Here is a 16,540-nt window from a genome sequence, read left to right as displayed (position 1 = left end):
TGCTATTATTAAAACAAAGAATATATGTATAAAAAATTAGTTAGTGCATTAAACACATTTATTCTGGTGCAGTTCATGTACTGCACTATAATAATTAATAACTTATTTTGTATAACCATTTTCAAGTCATCCGTATGTACAAGTTTAGCCCAACGCCGCCTATTTAGCTACCATTTTATTAGTATTATCATATACGTAGACAAAGTTACTATTTTCGCATAATACACTAAATGTTGATTTGATCGTTGAAAATGTGTCGAAAAATTTGTTTTATTGTCAAGTGCATATTTTGTTTATACAATGACGTGTCTGTGTGCATTGTTTATTCAGAATAAACTAATTTGGTAACTTATAATTTTATCTGCAATAAAATATAATTCTTCATTTAATGAAATGTATACTGTAATTTGAAATGAAACTACATAAATGTAATATGAGGTAAATAATATATCTGGTGATGAAATAAAATCTAAATGATTAGGCCTTCCAACCGCTATTGACATGATAAAAGTAAAAAAATCTATGTTATTTAAATTGGAAGTATGTGTAAAGATTATGTTTCGCTTACAGGCCTAGCCAGGACTATAATTTATATCTAGAAAGTATGTTTAAAGTCGTACCTATTCTATGCCAATCGGGTCGATACACTGATGTCAGATATGTGATTATTTTCACTGGTCCGAATGGTGCATGAAGAAAATAAATAAAAGTATGTTACAATGGCACCCATATTTTGAAGGAACAGTGGACAAGGTAGCAGAAGAGACCACACATTTTCAGGTTAAAATACACTTTAAAGGTTAATTTATAAATTACGTATAGTGTTTGTCTCGCTGTGGGGTAAGATTTGCATTCGAGACATATTGTTTAAACACTTTAAACTATAAAAAAACTGTCTCTGGCTGCTGATAATTAGCAGTGAAAATATAATGTATAAATGTTAATGTGGCAACATGTTTCTTAAAAAAAATCGATAAGCACACAAATCATAGGTCACACAGCCGTACAATAAAACATCAGTCATTTTGTCTATGCACTACCCGATTCCAAGTACTTTAAAGATCGGGTAGTTAATGCGTTCCGGAATGTAATAAAACATAGACAATTTTCATAGACTAATTCATTATACTAAACGCTCCAAGTGAAGTTAATCGTGTGAGTAGACGTAGAAGACAGACGTACTTACCGAACCACGGCCTAGGTGTGGTCCGAGATAAGATCGACAGTGTGGAAGGTGATTCACCGTACGTCCTATAAGGACGCAACTAGGCAAGAAAGAGATATGCGACCGGACCAAAGTCTTGGTTCGGTGCGGTACTTACGACTATTAGGGCTTTAACGCTAGACAACCTGATTGCCGCATAACGAACGATTCCGTTCAGCCTCATCTAGTTTTAAATGTCCACTTCGAGCGCTTAGTATATTTATTTTATCTACGCTCATACACACTCATAAGACACGATGACGAATTTACACGCAAGTGCGTAACACAAAGAGTGCATTAAAATTCTCAATAAGTCGTGAAGTGTAAAAATCATGTGTCAAGTTAGAAATATGCCTACCGTCGGTATTAATATCTTAACAACACTAAGCAACAAATAACTACAAGCGACTAAACCGTTTCCAATATCAATTGTGATCCAAATGTCTCAACCAAAGCCCGAACAGCAATTTCAACGTATGCATGATACACTTGTACATTTCACCCTCGTCTAAATTGTTGTTCTCGTCCCAATACTTTCTCTCGGCCCTATTAGAAACGGTCTTCATAAACAGTTTACAAAAAATCCTATGCCACACAGACCTCCCGTCTCCCCTTTCCTCGTCACTACAAATTCGACAATCACAATTTCTACTTATCTCTACTACATTGGAAGTATTCGTGGAAATATTTTCATATTTGGCATCACTTGCGCGACGATCAACGTCGTGTGTAACGGTAGCGGGCAAGTCCCTGGCTTTTGGGGGCGAGACGAACGAGAAACTCTCTTGTAACTTTCGAATACTCGAAGCAATATTGCCGCTACCGAGTTCCATTCCTTGATAGCTGTCCTTACGAAGCGTCAAACCCAAAGGGGCCGACTTTGACACGTTTTCGGCGGATTCGCTTCTCGTAACTTTCACGTTACTCCGTGACGACAAATCTTCGCAACTCTTGAAGTTCGGAACGGTCTGTTTCAAAACCACCTTCCGTAGATTAACTTCAGTTTTTTTCCTTTCAAATGACAGGGCCCTCTGGAGAGGTATAGCTAGTTTTCTTTGTCGTGGAGTATTCTGTTTTTCTTCTTTCTCACCTACTTGAACATTGCTCCTAGCAATAGATATGTTCCTATACGTCGGTTGCCGCACTTCAAGTACTTCCATTTCATTACCGTCCCGGACATCAGCGCCTGTCTTTTCGTCATCCTTGGCTACGACAGTCGTTTTAAAATCTTGCAAAGAATCGTGGAACGAAAGGTTCCGCCTCAGCTTTCTGATCTGCGGCGATATATCGGTGGAGCTATCGAAGCCTTTGTAGCTTTTCAGCACGGACAGGGCGAAACCGCTTCCATAAAGAGCGTTATCCGTATCAAAAGAAGCGCGCCTGCTTTTCGCTCGCGGAGAAGCGGGGATATCTTCGAAACTTCTGTACTGTTCTAAACGGCTGCCCCTGTCCGAGTGCACGGTCCACGCGGAACTACCCACGGACCAGTCGGAGTCTAGAGTCTCGAGGTAGTTGAAGATTTCTTTGCCGCCGTCGAGCGAGAGGGATCTCTGGAGAGGGATGTCGTGGCCAAGCCTGTCCAGGTAGTCCTCGTCCTTGAACTTGGTGCCGAGCCAGCTGTCTACCTCCTGGTTGTTGAGGTCGAGGTTCAGGAGCTCCTGGCGCAGGTCGAGCTTGGCGCGGGGGTTGGTGTCGGAGTGGCGGCGCGACTTGGGCTTGGGCTTGGTGGTGTTGGGGTCGGAGTGCCTACGAGGAGGCGGCGGCAGCGCCGGGAGCGGAGGAAATCTTGCTCGCGAGGGAAGACAGCGACCGCCGCGGGATCCCCACGGCGATGTCAGACTCAGCAAAGAGCTTGCGAAAACTGGAAAACGAACATACGTTAAGCACGAGCCTTTAAAAGTCATCATCTATAAAAAGATAGAAGTTAAGCGTGATGTTATGATATCAATCGTTTTTTCTTATCCTATTATCACACGTTATTCCCCAGCATAAGTCGGTACGGCACGAATTATTCCTTCTAAGCTCATGGTTTTCAGTTAGCTCACATTCTTCCTTTTCATATTGTCTCTCACAGAACATTTTGAAATAGAGTTAAACTTTTAATAAAAATAAACATATAAAAGAAAACATAAAATAACACAACTGTAGGGAGTTAACTATAACGTGGAAACAACTAAATCTGAACTTTTTAAACTCAAAACCCGGTAAATACTGAGAACTAACCAACTCTACAGGTAAAAGGCATCTTTTGGCAATGTTAGTCATTAACGCCGTTTTAACAAAATGCCAATAGCTAGAAATAATTAAATATATTTACCCTACAAATATTATAGAAATAGCTTACACGCGTAAATCCCTGTTAGTAGTTCACACCCGTCATACCTCAGTCCTCAGTACCAAGGGCCGAAAGAGATCCTCGGCGGCGGCGATCGGCGTCCCTCTTCCTTCGTCGTCAGCGCCAACCAAAACCTTGCACAACCACTTTGTCAGGAGGGTTTATTAAAAAAAATGTGCTGGTACGGCGAGAGGGTTAAAATGTGGGTTAGAGAAAATGTAAGGAAAAAATGAATAGTAACAGGTGATAAATGTAAGACAGTTTATTATTTTTGTTTCGTGTGAAAGTAAAAGTTATTAGCGACACATGTTGAGCATCGAAATATGTAACACAGTTTGTTATTTATGTATGTAGCTTTCTGTATTTTGTCAAAATGCCATTAGTGAACAGGCATTTTTCATATTCGTGCATTTTGAATGTTTAAACATTGGAATGTTGTAAAGGTTGCGTAAGCAGGCATGTTTAGTATAAAATCACATTAATTCGTGCATTTCAGTGTTACATTGATGCTTTATATTCCAAAAATCAAATTGAAATGCCAACACGTTTTCATATTCATGCACTCAAGTATAAGATAAATCTCCAGAGTCAGATGATCAGTGCTCTTTGCCTATATTGCTAGTGCATCGACTGATACTTTTGACAACGAAACATATACTTTAGCTGACAAGACATAAAATCGTTTTTTCTTTGAGCCAGCAAGACTAAAAGTACTAAAACAACTGATGGTTTTTACAATGCAAAGCAAACCTTAGCTTAGCTTAGAGATACTGTGCTTTCCTTGACTTTTAGCTTAGAAATGAACAAAATAAAAAAAGAAAATAAAAAAGGTATATAAACAAGGGAATAGGGAAGTGGTCAAGCGAAATAAGCATTTGACTCGAGTGCAATAGGTATCAGAATACCATGCGACCGTGCGCCGTGTTACGATGGACCCGTGGCATTGCGATCTCTTTCGGCCCTGGTGCCATTTTTCATTCAATTCACCTAAAATAATTTTGAAAACCAAACAATTATAATTATCATGCCTTTAAAATACCCAAATAATCTAAATAGTGTACTGAAAAAAGTACCAGAACCAAATACCCGATGATATTGTAAGACAAACCAATCCCACAGTTAAGTGCTTGAAAACGTTATTTTGAAAAATATATACATGAATAAGTCACTTAGATATGCGTGACATTATGGCCCCGTAGGTTCGTGCTCTTCTCTCACTCTCACTGAGCGTAAGCGAGAGCGAGATGGATGTTCGCGCTACAAATGTTTAAAATGCGTTTAAGACCTATGTTCGTGTTTTTTTTCTATAGAGGGGAAGTCAAAAATTCAGGACGCGAATCTGTGAAATCACTAGAGAACATCCTCAAGATTGCTAATTAATTTTTTGGCAACCGTATTGTTATCTAAATAAAAAAGCGGTAATATTTTTCAAAAACTCCGCTCTCTGAACCTACGGCACCTTAAGAAAGAAGCAAATGCGGACCACGCTACGCACGAATACTATAGTCACTAACCTTCACAATGTATAAATTTTACTATAACAGTGCCGTTACAGTAACGGTATGTATAAAATTAAAAAAGTGTAAGTATATTCTATTGTAGTTTAACGCAACACAAATCAACGTAACAATATCAAAATCAGAAACTTGTTTTCTTAAGTTACTATAAAATAAATGTTATAACGTTGTTGTATAGATAACGAAATATCAGTATTTGAATGATCAAGGTAACGAAATTAAACGTTAAGAAACACGAAACGGTTTCTAACGAAAACGCTAAGAAAATATACGGTCATAACATAAAATTGATACATATGTATATTTATACCGTTATCGAAGCATAGCTAGACCTTGACTAAGTGTTTATTTGGAGTTTAACGTAGAATGTGCCGCAAATTAATTTAATCATTTGTAATAAAACATTTAAATAAAACTATTCTAACGTGTACGCTATTTTGTAAATTCGTTAGTCAATTTGACAATACCACTTAAATAGTTTTGTTTAAATGTAAAAATACTGATATGAGTTTTTAGTTTGGAACTATGTACATGTAAAAATGTTTAGAGGTAAGTACCTATAGCTGTATATCCAATATGTGATATGAAGAAGAGAAAGAACATAGCAAGTTACAACATACACAAAATGTCACATTTTACATATGAACATGCTGAAATACGAAAACACAGCGTTATTGTAAAAAAATCATCAAAATATTCCTTAGTAATACATTTCCTGAAGCATTTCCCAATAGTCCAAATATGGTTATATTAAATACAATATGGAAATTTACACAGATTTCGAGCGATAGATACCGCAAGTTTACCTGCCACGCCTTCCGGTTTTTGTTGAAAAGTCCAGTGCAATACAATATGTTGCAGTGCAATGTTCCTACTGTAACACAGTTCGGTTAATTTTCCATAATTTTTTATAAGTTACATTCTTTAATTTTATTCGATGTTAACATGCAAATAAATAAGAAAAGGAAACACTAATAAGAATAATTTGAATGTCATGCAAGTAAAAGCGTAGCGTTATCTGTCCACTCCAAATCTGTGTATACCAACACCAGTAATCAATTATCTATTTATTATTTATAAGGCGAACTTAACGCCATAAAGCATTCTCTACCAGTCAACCTTTACCTTTGCTTTATTATTCACCTATTCAAGTTTTTTTTAATCAGCTCCTGCTTACCCATGTCAGTTTACCTAAATCTACTTATGTCATTAGGGAGCGTTCAAGTATTACGTAACGAATTTGGGGGGAGGGGGGGTCTTGTAGAACGTTACGATGCGTTACAGGGGCGGGAGGGGGGGGGGTTTGAACTACGCGTTACGTAACATTGTTTTTTAACCCTTCAGAACTTTTCGCCACTTTACGGTACTTTAGGCCACATAATTGTGGCCTTTAGTTAAAAAAAAGCGGCCAAGTGCGAGTCGGACTCGCCCATGAAGGGTTCCGTATTTAGGCGATTTATGACGTATAAAAAAAAACTACTTACTAGATCTCGTTCAAACCAATTTTCGGTGGAAGTTTACATGGTAATGTACATCATATATTTTTTTTAGTTTTATTATTCTCTTATTTTAGAAGTTACAGGGGGGGGGGACACACATTTTACCACTTTGGAAGTGTCTCTCGCGCAAACTATTCAGTTTAGAAAAAAATGATATTAGAAACCTCAATATCATTTTTGAAGACCTATCCATAGATACCCCACACGTATGGGTTTGATGAAAAAAAATTTTTGAGTTTCAGTTCGAAGTATGGGGAACCCCAAAAATTTATTGTTTTTTTTTTTCTATTTTTGTGTGAAAATCTTAATGCGGTTCACAGAATACATCTACTTACCAAGTTTAAACAGTATAGTTCTTATAGTTTCGGAGAAAAGTGGCTGTGACATACGGACGGACAGACAGACAGACATGACGAATCTATAAGGGTTCCGTTTTTTGCCATTTGGCTACGGAACCCTAAAAATGGTCACTTGGTGGTTACGTAACGTTTTACTAGGGGGGAGGGGGTACAGAAAAACGTTACGGCGCGTTACATGGGGGGGAGGGGGGGGTCAAAAATGTCCAAAAATTGCGTTACGTAATACTTGAACGCTCCCTTAAAATATGAAGTTTTACACAAATAATGATGAGCCAAATCGAAATAAAAACACATACAAAAAGTACCTATACCCCAAAAATTTGAAAACCGTTAAAACCACCCATGGTATGGCAAACATCCGGCGATGCATACATGTGGATGAATCTTCAAAGGCAATCTTTAAGCTTAATGTAAATTATAAGCTGATTTGAAAACGAATACAAGCAGAGAGAGTAGACAAGAAGTTTATAAAATAAAGTGAAAACGCAACATGTCATTCGATTCTCACTCCAAAAATCTTTAGTTTCTAAACTCTCTGCTTCTAAAAAATACTTATTCTAATATGTATGAATTCTCAGAGCGCGAGTTCTGTATTAAAGAGAGAGGCATATGCCTAATAGTGGGACAATCTTTCCAGCTTATTTACTATTTATTTGTTACCAACATCCTTAAATTACACAGTAACCGTTAACTTAATCGTTTTTAACGTTACCGTTACTTCGTTATCGACCTCGCATCACTAGGACTCTGCGAATTCCCACATAATCTGAATCTTATTCCGACCGTATAGAGTTGACAATAGCATGAGACGTTACTCACAACTTCCTGATGCCGCTGTGCCTCTTCCACGGCGCGTCGTCGGGCTCGCACGGCAGCGGGCCCTGCACGGGCGCGTCGTAGCACGCCGCCGCTGGGGCGGACGGTGATGTATCTGAACTGCTGTAATGGACAAGTTTTATTCGGTTAATGAATCGTAGGTTTGTATTTTGATAAAAAAGGCTATTCAGTATGTACTAGATTAACCCTTTATTCGATTTTATATTGCAAAAAGCGGCCAAGTGCGAGTCGGACTCGCGCACGGAGGGTTCCGCACCATCAACAAAAAATAGAGCAAAACAAGCAAAAAAACGGTCACCCATCCAAGTACTGACCCCGCCCGACGTTGCTTAACTTCGGTCAAAAATCACGTTTGTTGTATGGGAGCCCCACTTAAATTTTTATTTTATTCTGTTTATAGTATTTGTTGTTATAGCGGCAACAGAAATACATCATCTGTGAAAATTTCAACTGTCTAGCTATCACGGTTCGTGAGATACAGCCTGGTGACAGACGGACGGACGGACGGACAGCGGAGTCTTAGTAATAGGGTCCCGTTTTTACCCTTTGGATACGGAATCCTAAAAATAACCACCCTATACCTATAACTACTCCAAAATAAAACCCGGAGTGGAGTTTCCGTAAGGCGCGATTAGGGTCCAACCTGAAATAAGCGGCAGATTCCTGCAGCCGACCTGTCTCGCCTTTCCTGTGGGATAAGACAGTGAAGCCGAGAGGGTAATGCAGGTGCTGGGCATCTCTCCTTAATTCCGTTCCAGGCACTAATGGAATGTCTCTCCGGTTTTACACCATAAATCGTCTGCAATAGACGCTAAGTGTAAGGCCCGAGTGGACGCTCATGTTGACCGTGCAGCGGGGCGGGGCGTGCGGCGTGCATGTCAAACCAACGCAAGCGTATAGGAGCGGCCTTGCAAAATACTTGTGAGCCCGACGCCACGCTGCACGCCCCGCCGAACGCTCCGCTCCGAGCGTCCACTCAGGCCTTACACTAAGGCCAATGATGACGATACCTATACCATCATCTTATTGTACGTTTTCTTATACTTTAAGAAGGCGATTTTGTCACTGAAGAGTCCCTGCAAATTTAGTTTATAATTGTATGTCTCAAGGGCACCTCCGCCTGCAGCGCCTGCAGCTGCTCCTCGGCCCGCCCCAGCTTCAGCTTGAGCTCGTTGCGCTCGTGGAGTATGGCGCGCAGCTCGCGCACGCTGAACGTGGGCCTGGACGACTGGTCCTCGTCGTCCGGACCGTCCGCGAGTCTGCAGATTTAGTGTATAATTGTATGTACCTCTCCGAGGGCACCTCCGCCTGCAGCGCCTGCAGCTGCTCCTCGGCCCGCCCCAGCTTCAGCTTGAGCTCGTTGCGCTCGTGGAGTATGGCGCGCAGCTCGCGCACGCTGAACGTCGGCTTGGACGACTGGTCCTCGTCGTCCGGACCGTCCGCGAGTCTTTGCAGATTTAGCTTATAATTGTATGTACCTCTCCGAGGGCACCTGCGCCTGCAGCTGCTCCTCAGCCCGCCCCAGCTTCAGCTTGAGCTCGTTGCGCTCGTGGAGTATGGCGCGCAGCTCGCGCACGCTGAACGTTGGCTTGGACGACTGGTCCTCGTCGTCCGGACCGTCCGCGAGTCTCTGCAGATTTAGCTTATAATTGTATGTACCTCTCCGAGGGCACCTCCGCCTGCAGCGCCTGCAGCTGCTCCTCGGCCCGCCCCAGCTTTAGCTTGAGTTCGTTGCGCTCGTGGAGTATGGCGCGCAGCTCGCGCACGCTGAACGTCGGCTTGGACGATTGGTCCTCGTCGTCCGGACCGTCCGGGGACACGGCGCCGCATGACGCGCACTTCTGAAACGACAATATACTTGGTCAAGCTAATCTTGTCAGTAGAAAATGGCAACTCTGAAAAATCGCGGGTTAGCAACTATGTTTGAATTGTTCGAAAATCGTGTGTCATTTATTTATAATTTTATATCTTATCTGTGGAACTGTTTTGTTTACATCTCATCGTTGTTCGATTGATGTACATTGCTGCTTTTTGTTCGTTTCCTAGAGATACCATACTTTAGTTTGCTTTACATTGCTACTGACATATCCGGCTAATCCGGCTTGACAGGCTGTACCTACGGGTTGAATAAAACTTGCTGAATATGAGACTTTAGGACTCCCGGGTTTCGTTTTGTAAAAAAGGAATGTATCCCGTAATTATTTTCTTGTTTAACTCGCTTTCTAACTACCCCTTTTTGGGAAACAGAGATTACATGTAACCTTTTATGAAATGCGACACTGGCTGGAATGAAGTTATTTAATAAATTTTCTGATAAATGTTTATCCTTTACCTACTGCTGATACATTTTGACTAAATAGTGTTAATAATCTACTAATCTGATTACTATTTTATAACTTATTTACCATCATTTACGTTTAGGTCCAAAATGTACAAAAAATGTTTAGACAAGTTTCAGTGTTAGTTCTGCTGATGTGCTGAAGATAATAGAACGTACAGGTCAATGTGACCAAATCCGTCTGTGGTAAATTCCGTAAGTTAGCGTTTTTTTAACAATAAAACACATCGACAAAACAGCGATTGTTTTTATTTCAGCAGTCGAAAGTAGGTGAACTCTATGGCCCACGGTTGATAAAAATATAATAAAACTCACTCGTGTACGGAATTTCCAACAGACGGAAATGGCCGCATTGACACCTAATGATTGAAACATTAGAGATTATTACATGCAAGATGTTTATGTAAACAGTCGCAGTGTTATGAATGACAATAAAAATAAACTACTCGATGTTAAAAAAAACCTGAAAACAAGTCAAAAAATCCTTAAGCAAAATGCCTAACAACCAAACAAAGTGCCAAAGAGATCTATCAATTGACCGTCCGTCCGATTATCGTACCATTACCTTTTGTAGCGTTTTTCCATCCATATGCAGTACAAATATGTACTTATCTATCACTATATCGTAATTATGTACAGCATAACACATCTGCCGCTAGCCATAACCACCGTACAAGCATTTGAAAATATTACTTCCAACGTGTAGTGTAGCGCCAGGACAAGTTATAAACAACGTATACAATTAAATAAGTTTTTAATGCACATAATATTTAATAACCAAGCACAGCCAGGCGTGGATCACTCCGCGATTTCATCGCTTTGCTACAGGTAGCTAAAAGTACATCCGTTCCGCCCCAATTTTGGGGAAAGCCATAAGCCGCGCGTGGCGCTGTCGCCACCTAGCGGCCACATCTGTGCTGATCGTAACAGACGCGTTTTGTTAGAGAGTGAGTCTTCTGTACTTAGTACTATTATTTATTCTGTGGCACAGCTGACAATGTAATGTTGTTACATTATCGTCGTTTGTATGATTGTATGTAACAGTTTTGAATGATTCACGGTTAGTTTCACCAGACTTATATCGACCAGGATAAGATGCATGTAACTGCGTCGAAATATCGGGAGCTCAAAAACAATACAAAAGATAATCACGGTTCATATCGCAGTCGATATAAGTCTAATGAGAATATAGTGTTACATATAGCAGTTTACATGGATCTTAGATCAGCGGCCAACCACCGACCACAGGTGGGTATTGATGACTGCATAATGACATATTGGATATTGATATGAGGATATTAATACTTTTATTAACATACAAATTCTAGCTACCAAGTACTTTAAAAACACCTGACTTTAAGAACAGATGTTCAACAACTTATTTAATAAACTGAAGGCTGAAGATTTATTTAAACGTGTAAGTATGTGTTTTCAAAACATTCATAAAAAGGTCAAACAAAGGTTAATTTTACATTAAATAAACGATTTCTGTTCAATTATATTCTAAATGAAATATTACTTCTAAACATAAATGGACAGATGGGCATTATGGTACAAAGAAGTTAAGTATATATGCTGTGATGTATTCATTGGCTTTTTATTTGCCAAAAGTAATGTATTGAATACTTACAAGTTAATTGAAAACTCCATAAAACAGTACCTACCTAATCATTAGGTACAAAACAAGTAGCTAACAAACATCAACAAATTCGGCATTATCGTTTTAAGGTAAGTAATCTAACCTGAAGATTTCCAAGCATGCATTAATCGATATTTAATTCATACACACCATTGCACGCAAACACACAGACATTACAAATTAGACCTAAACACTATAGTAACAGAGTTGTAAGTATAAAGATTATAACCACTAATCTGTAAGAACAACAAACGCACACTCATCTCAATAATTCGGTTACCTTTCGGTCCATCGGGCATAGCTAATAAAACCTTGTTGACTATTAAATAAGGTGCACATTCCGGCAACGGGCTGTTAACTGAGCTATTGAGTCTAAAGCATCCAATCAAAATAAAGCCTCACCACCCAAACTTAAGGTCGTAAATAGAACAAGCTCAATCTCTCAATAATTCGGTTACCTTTCGGTCCTTCGGGCATAGCTAATTAAACCTTCTTGAATATTAAATAAGGTACAAATTCCGACAACTGAACTGAGACTAAAGCGTCCAATAAACATGAAGCCTTACCACCCAAAGTTAAGGTCGTAAATGGAACGAGGTGGACTAACCTTGTTCTGTGCATCGGCTTGCTGGAGCGCCGTGATGTCCCGCTGCTGGGCCTGCACTATCGCGTTGAGCTCCGATCGCTCCTCGCACACTAGACGCAGCTAAAAGGTCAGGATGGTTAATGCATGTACATGGATATTAATGATCCTTTGACCGTCCGCGTTCATGCGTAAAATATGGGTTTAATACCATTATGCGTAACCTTAAGACTAATTTGCTAACATATTACTGAACTACACAGACGTACAGAGAGAGCAAAACATATTGCGAAGAATTTGTTTTACAGATGGTCTAAATTCTTTTAGGCACAATGCAGTCAACAGAGGGTCTATTTGCCTCTCTATAACTCGAATTATGCAAGAGCGACAGAGAGGCTAATAAACAAGTTTCTATTTTTGATGTTCGACGATGGCTCCCATGGTGCAGCTTCTTTTAGGATAGTATAAATGATAGTATCACTCAGTACGCCTAGTTGTTCCGTAGTAGTTCGTACTTTGTACTGAGTCTGTCTAAAATTTACAGTAAAAATCAAATAGTGATCGTAATTACTAGCTACCATGGTTCAAATTCAAATGTACATTTAACGTTGACGGTCAAAGATGTAAGATTAGATTTTCGGAAAGATGGGTAGCGGTAATACTATTAAATGGACACCCGATTGGTTAGGTTAGGTTAGTTTGGAGAAGTTAAAGGATTTTAGCACTTAATCAAGGTAAAATAATGGACAAAACTACGAATGGTCGCATATACATAATGTTTTCATAACATACATTCACATTCATGTAAGTAACACGTAGCATGTTGATGTTTTGCTAAGACCATCATTTGACAACGAGAATTCAAAACAAGTAATGTAACGTAAAGTCAACATAACATAGGTAAGGCACAAGTCAGCCAAATGTCGGTTGATAAACAACATTCATACATAACATGACTCTTTGATAAACATAGGCAAAGGATATATAAAGTAGGGAACATATTGTAGATGGCGCTGAACACCTATGATTAGGTTGTAAGGCGCTGATGTTTCACAACTGAGTTGTCACAAAACATACGAGGGCTGTTTGATAAGTACCCGTTTATGAAAAAAATAATGAGTTGTTTTTGTTTATATGCATTTATTTTTCTTCATAGTCTCCTTTTAACTCTATACACTTGTTCCACCTATATTGAAGCTTCAATAAACCATCCAAAAAGTATGATTTCGGAAAGTCATTAAAATAGGCCTCTGTGGCGGCAATGACTTCGTCATTTGATCCAAATCGCTTACCACCGAGCCATTTTTTCAGGTTGGGAAACAAAAATAAATCGCATGGGGTCAAATCTGGAGAATACGGGGGGTGAGGCAATAGGGCGTAGCGTAATTGTGTTAATTTAGCCATCACAACTCTAGACGAATGAGCTGGTGCGTTGTCGTGATGAAACAGTACTTTTTTATTTTTTAAATGGGGTCGTTTGTCCTTCAACACAGCGTCAAATTCATCCAATAAATTGGCATAGTACTGCCCTGTTATCGTTTTCCCCTTTTCTAAGAACTCAATATGTATAATACCCTGCGAATCCCAAAAAACGATCGCCATGACCTTTCCAGCCGATGGAACGATTTTTGCTATCTTTCGCGCAGGTTCACCCGGTAAAATCCACTGCTTCGACTGCCCTTTTATTTCCGGGGTGTAGTGGTGACCCACGTTTCGTCCACGGTCACGAAACGACGCAAAAACTCCTTCGGGTTACGTTTGAACACGGCCAAACACTGCTCCGAAGTAGTCAGTCGGTTCCGTTTTTGCTCCTCCGTGAGTAAACGCGGCACCCACCTCGCCGATACTGTCTTCATACCCAATTTTTCTTCTAATATGTTTTGTACCCGCTTGATTGGTACATTTACAGCATCAACGATTTCTCGAAGTTCAATTCGGCGGTCGGTTAAACGATATTTTCAATTTTCTTAACCATATCGTCTGTAGTCACCTCAATTGGGCGGCCTGGGCGATCCTCATCAAAGACGGTTGTTCTCCCCCGCTTAAACTCGTTAAACCAGTATCTGACGGTTGTCATAGAAGGAGCACATTCATGGTAAACCGCTTGCATTCTTACTTTTATTTCATCACATGTTTTTCCTTCCAAAAACAAGAATCTAATTACAGACCGATACTGCTCTTTCTCCATTTTCACAATTTTAAGTTCACGCTTTCACTGAATCGCTGTCAAATGAGAAAAAAACAAAAGAATGCTGTTTTTTTTTAATTTTCCCACCTCTGAAAAATGGCTTAAAACGATTACACGAAACGATACATATTTTCGGCCCGTGATATTAATACATTTGGAAAACGGGTACTTATCAAACAGCCCTCGTATATATCGCCGTACATCAACATCGACTATAGCTTACTCGTATCTCAGTATCGAATGAGGATTCATAGATTACATGACATTAAAAAAAAATGTATGAACATTATATTTTAAAGTTCTAAATACGATGGTTTCATTTCTAAATTCCTTTTCCCTCTCCGTGGCGAATCGAAAATAAAAGATAAGTTCGTGCTAAAGATACCAATCAAGACGTGGAAAGTAGGACGGTCTATTGACCATGGTTACCTGGTTTTGTATCTGCTTATGTTTTCTTCGGAGATCTCGACTGACTTGAGACAACTGATCAATCTTATGCGACAACTGCAAAGTATCCAAAATTGCCATTTTGAGAAACTCCTCATAAACTATTCGATTCAAATAGTTTATAGAGTCACACGTGATTTTATAAAGGTATACAAACGATGAATGTAGGTATTGATATTGTCGATATGTACTGGTTGGTATATAGATAAATTGATAAGGTTTTGTTCGACGTTGAAATGTGTGGGCGGAAAACATATTTTTGTATATCGAAAGATAAGATAATGTCAAACAGGTTAATGATAATAACTCGGTGGGGCCTGGTGTACCTTTGATAAGTTGTTTTTTTTTATAAATATACAGATATGATAATGTCACAAACACTTTCTGCTTTATTTAAATTTAGTTTTTTTGCACCTCCTAATTATATCATTTTTCATTTCTCCACTACCTAAATGTTGTCTGGAAGAGATCGCTCTTTAGCGATAAGACCGCCTGTTGTTTACCTCTGTCTTCATGTATTATTTGTGTTTCCATGTACATTTATTCTGAGGTTGTGCAATAAAGAGGATTTGTATTGTTGTATTGTATTGTATTATTCCTATTTAACAAAATATTAAGTAAATATTAAGTTATTTAAATAAATATTAAGTTTTTGGATTTAACAAAATAACTAATAGAACTGCATTTTTCTGTTATGTTAAATCAGCGGTCGGCAACCTTTTAGCAGCCAAGGGCCACATAGCAGCTAACGAAGTTGACGCGGGCCGCACTTTGTTAATATTTATGACTTTATCAGACATTGTCGTTTGTCAATATTACATACAAAATAGCCAGGGAGGCTCGCGGGCCGCCGGTTGCCGACCGCTGTGTTAAATGGACGACATTCAACTGTAAATATCAATCAATGATAAAATTAGCATATGAATATTGAAACTACGTTGCACTCGATAACGTGCATTTAAATTCACGGTATTACTGATTCATAAATTCAATATAGTTCTTAATTAACAATATGCCGCTGACGGCATATTGATAACCCAAAACTGCCAGTTTCAAAGTTAAAATTCAAACAGTATTAAAATCATTGAAATTGTACTTTCAGTACCTACAGATGAAACGAAGGCCAATGACAGAGGACCTTAAGAGCTGCTATTATGACCTCCATGTACCTATATGTTTAGGGAAAATTAACGGTTTCGGAGAAAACTTCGCTTAACATAATATGGGGTTAAATCAAATCAGTAGCTCATATTATGATCTTTGTCATTACGAGGAGTTGGCTTTCGTTTGATAGTTGCATTTCGTGTTTCTATACAGGGTGTTTCCTGTAACAGGACCAATAAATTAAACAGTAGGCTATACTCCTCATACTCAATTTGTTCAGAAACTTTTAAAAATAACTTATAATTTTGACTTTTATTACACTTTAAAGTTTATTCTAAGACGCAATGTATTGCAAATTTTGTTATGATTAAAGCGTGACAAGCAACGTCAAATACACTGATGGCAGCGTACATTGAACGCAATATTTATTTTGTATGAAAAAGAGGAAGTCTAAAGGATTCATAATTTTTAAAAGTTGTTTAACAAAAGT

The 16,540-nt window shown here is 39.0% G+C and overlaps 1 protein-coding gene across 1 annotated transcript in view; it reads right to left on the bottom strand.

Annotated features, from left to right (window-relative positions):
• Positions 1–2,922: 2,922 nt before the first annotated feature.
• The window catches only part of LOC134657007 (RILP-like protein homolog), a 30,213-nt gene continuing 16,595 nt past the window's right edge, over positions 2,923–16,540 (bottom strand). The window contains exons 4-8 of the mRNA XM_063512575.1: positions 14,929–15,003; positions 12,336–12,434; positions 9,411–9,592; positions 7,734–7,853; positions 2,923–3,065 (exon numbers count right to left, since the gene is read on the bottom strand). Of these exons, the coding sequence (XP_063368645.1) occupies positions 2,951–3,065; positions 7,734–7,853; positions 9,411–9,592; positions 12,336–12,434; positions 14,929–15,003 (591 nt within the window). The 3' untranslated portion in view covers positions 2,923–2,950. The remainder of the gene's footprint in view (positions 3,066–7,733; positions 7,854–9,410; positions 9,593–12,335; positions 12,435–14,928; positions 15,004–16,540) is intronic.

Source organism: Cydia amplana, chromosome 19 (assembly GCF_948474715.1).
Source record: "Cydia amplana chromosome 19, ilCydAmpl1.1, whole genome shotgun sequence".
Lineage (NCBI taxonomy): Eukaryota > Metazoa > Arthropoda > Insecta > Lepidoptera > Tortricidae > Cydia > Cydia amplana.
This window is presented reverse-complemented; position numbering and strand designations above follow the sequence as displayed.